The sequence below is a fragment of the Loxodonta africana genome, chromosome 10 (genome assembly GCF_030014295.1).
Source record: "Loxodonta africana isolate mLoxAfr1 chromosome 10, mLoxAfr1.hap2, whole genome shotgun sequence".
Taxonomy (NCBI): Eukaryota; Metazoa; Chordata; class Mammalia; order Proboscidea; family Elephantidae; genus Loxodonta; species Loxodonta africana.
In genome coordinates, this window is record NC_087351.1 from 24,885,130 (window position 1) to 24,888,362 (window position 3,233).

Sequence of the window (3,233 nt, forward strand, 5' to 3'; positions counted from 1 at the left end):
CTCATAGCTACCCTACAGGACAGAGTAGAACTACCGTGTAGAATTTCCAAGGAGTAGATGGTGGATTTGAACTGCCAACCCTTTGGCCTTTTGGTTAGCAGCCAAGCGCTTTAACCACTTTGCCTCAAGGGCCCCAGGATTGTAATAGTTCTTAAGAAATAAGTGCAGATATCCCCAATGTTCTTAGGAACACAGATCTTATTTGCTTCAATCCATTTTTTTTTTTTAAATAAAAATTTTCCTCTAAAATGTTATAAACATATCTTTGAAAATACTTTTTTGATAACCCCCTTTCCCTCTAGCTACTACATTATTCATATTTCTTCAGAGAAAATGAAGGAAAACTACTGGGTAGAAGCTTATAAAGGTTACCAGGTTTTGGGAAAAAGCATAACATTTTGAATTTGATATCAAGGAGGTCATACAATGTTTACTTATTCTAAAGTCCATGGACAACAGATCGAAATTTATATATCAGGACATAAATTTTCTGGCTTTCTTAATGAAATTTCACCAGCTTCAATACTCCCCCACTGTATCATGGGCTGCGACATGAATGACTGGTGTATATAGTCTTCCTCATTTATTCTTTGTTCATGGCAATTAGCACAATAGTAATGTTTCTTTACTTGACTCTCAAGAGATATATGAAGTGAATATGAATGTAAATATGAATGAAAGTGGAATGCATGAACTTTTCTGACAGGAAATTTCTTTTTTTTTTTGAATGAAATAAATATGTTTCATGTCAGTGGATGACAGTCACTGTATGTATCCTTCCACTCATAAAAAACTAGCCTCTTACCTCTTTAAATACAGTAATCCATTCATATATAAGAAGCCACAAATATGTGGCTGTATTTGTGTTTCTTTGTGGGTTTAGATGAGTTTACACAATTTTATGCACATTTAGTCATCCAGAACAATTAGCTGAAAGACCCCTAATGCAAAATTAAAAGCATACAAACTTATATTTGCTTTCTCTTTATTTAAGAAAATTTAGACTTGGACATTTGGGTTTCCAGCTATAGTTAATGAGCCAGTTTTTCCATTTAATATGTATTAGAATTTTTAAAATTTATTTTCCCCATACTGAATTGAATTTCCATTAAGAATATTATTATTTCAATAAATCCATACAAAAATAATGATGGAACGTGGTCATTTCAATATATATTATGAATATTTACAAAAATCTGTACACACAAGAAATTGAATTTATTCTGAGATGTAATTTACAAGGACTTTTTTTTTTTTTGCTCTAAAACCTTCATCATCATGATTGTTACTTAGAAGTTCCATCTGGAGCTAACATGCTGGGTCCTGAGTCTGGTCATAGCTGCTTTCATCTCCTGATTCCTCAGAGTATAAATAATAGGGTTCAGTAAGGGTGTGATGACTGAATAAAATACAGAAAGAAATTTATTCACTGATAAGCTACTAAATGGCCAAGAATAAATGCAGATACTTGGCCCAAAGAACAGAGTGACCACAGTGATATGAGCAGAGAGAGTGGGCAGAGCTTTGGAGAGTCCACCAGAGGACCTACGTTGGACAGTCACCAGAATGACAGTGTAAGAAATGAGCAAGAGTACAAAGCAGATGAAAGACAATAGTCCACTGTCAGCAATTACCAGCAACTCTAGAACATATGTGTCAGTGCAAGCAAGTTTTAGAACTAGGGGAAGGTCACAAAAAATATCGTCCACCACACTGGGGCCACAGAAAGGCAAGGTGCTAGTAAAAACCATCTGGCTCATAGTGTGCACAAAACCAACACCCCAGGACACCAGCACAGAACCCAGGAGTACTCGGCGGTTCATGATGGTTGTGTAGTGAAGAGGTTTGCATATTGCAATGTACCGATCAACAGCCATAACTATGAGAAGAGTCACCTCACTGCCTCCTAAAAGGTGGAGGAAGAACATCTGAGCCATGCAGCCCCACAAGGAAATCGTTTTCTTCTCTCTGAGGAAATTCGTGACCATCTTAGGGGTTGTGATTGTAGAGACAGTCATATCAAGGAAGGAGAGATTTCCAAGGAGGAAATACATAGGTGTGGAGCGCAGGTGAAAATCAAAAGTTACAGTGACCAAAATGAGAAGGTTTCCTGCCATGATTGCTGCATAGCTCAACAAAAATATGAGAAAAAAGAAAATTTCAAGTTCCCAAGTGGCGGTAAGTCCTAGCAAGACAAACTCAGATATCATTGAGCTATTGTTTATATCCATCCAGTCTATGTAGGAGTTTTCAGAAGGTCTTTAAAATAGAGAAAATTAAGAAGTCACCATTTTACCTGTTACAGTTTTGAAGCTATGAACATACATAAAATGAATTTTTTTTTATGGAAAGAGAGAAGGTGAACATTTCTGAAAAATACATTTTAATTGATTAATGCAGGCAATAGTCACATCACTACATTTTTTTTTAAGCCAGAATGGTGGAAATTAGGAAAATTTATTGTAAAATTCTGTAAATGTAATTTGAGGCAATACATTATGACTTCACATGAATTTATTGTTTTTATCATGAATTAAAGAAAGAAAAAAAAAAAACCTGCTGCCATGGAGTCAATTCTGACTCATAGCAACTCTATAGGACAGAGTAGATCTGCCCCATAGGATTTCCAAGGAGCTGCTGGTGGATTTGAGCCGCCGACATCTTGGTTAGCAGTCAAGATATTTACAGCTGAGCCACCAGGTCTTCAGTTTTGAATTTATGACCCCTGAATTCAATGGCTCAGTGAGTTAAATGAGTCAAATGACTACTAGACAAATGAATTCATTCAAGTGGATAAAAGCATAGTCATTTAACTTTTTGGAACCTAGTATTCAATCATTTACTCCTCTCCATCACCCAAATTCAAAATATTCAAATACGTGAATGTGAGTTGAATTGTACATCTAACTCAGCAATTTACTTTATGGTACGTTCTTCTAGCAGACATCCTATATTCTTAACCCGTTTTTTATCCCAAAAAGATATGCTAATCATTTCATTTACTCCTGTAATGTTAATCTGGTTACAGTCCATAGTATTTTCTTAGCCCCAGTAAAATTATAATAATAGGATAAAATTAACTTGCTGGGGCATTTCTGGACAGGAACATTCACGTTTCTCAGTGTCTAGGTTTTTTGTGATTCATGCTCTGTGTCTCATACTTTGGTTCCTAAACAAATTTCCAGACTTTCATAGTTCAGTGCCTTGCCTATTTTTCTGAGTTTAGAGTTATT

The 3,233-nt window shown here is 35.6% G+C and overlaps 1 protein-coding gene across 1 annotated transcript; it reads right to left on the reverse strand.

Annotated features, from left to right (window-relative positions):
- Positions 1-793: 793 nt before the first annotated feature.
- LOC100653782 (olfactory receptor 4L1-like) lies at positions 794-2,387 on the reverse strand. The gene has a single exon (XM_003418704.3). The coding sequence runs from the start codon at positions 2,229-2,231 to the stop codon at positions 1,290-1,292; it is 942 nt and encodes a 313-aa protein (XP_003418752.2). The 5' UTR covers positions 2,232-2,387; the 3' UTR covers positions 794-1,289.
- Between the last annotated feature and the right edge of the window lie 846 nt (positions 2,388-3,233).

What these genes read in the sequence shown, in the direction of transcription:
- LOC100653782 (XM_003418704.3), bottom strand. Translation starts at nt 2,231, where the DNA reads ATGGATATAAACAATAGCTCAATGATATCTGAGTTTGTCTTGCTAGGA.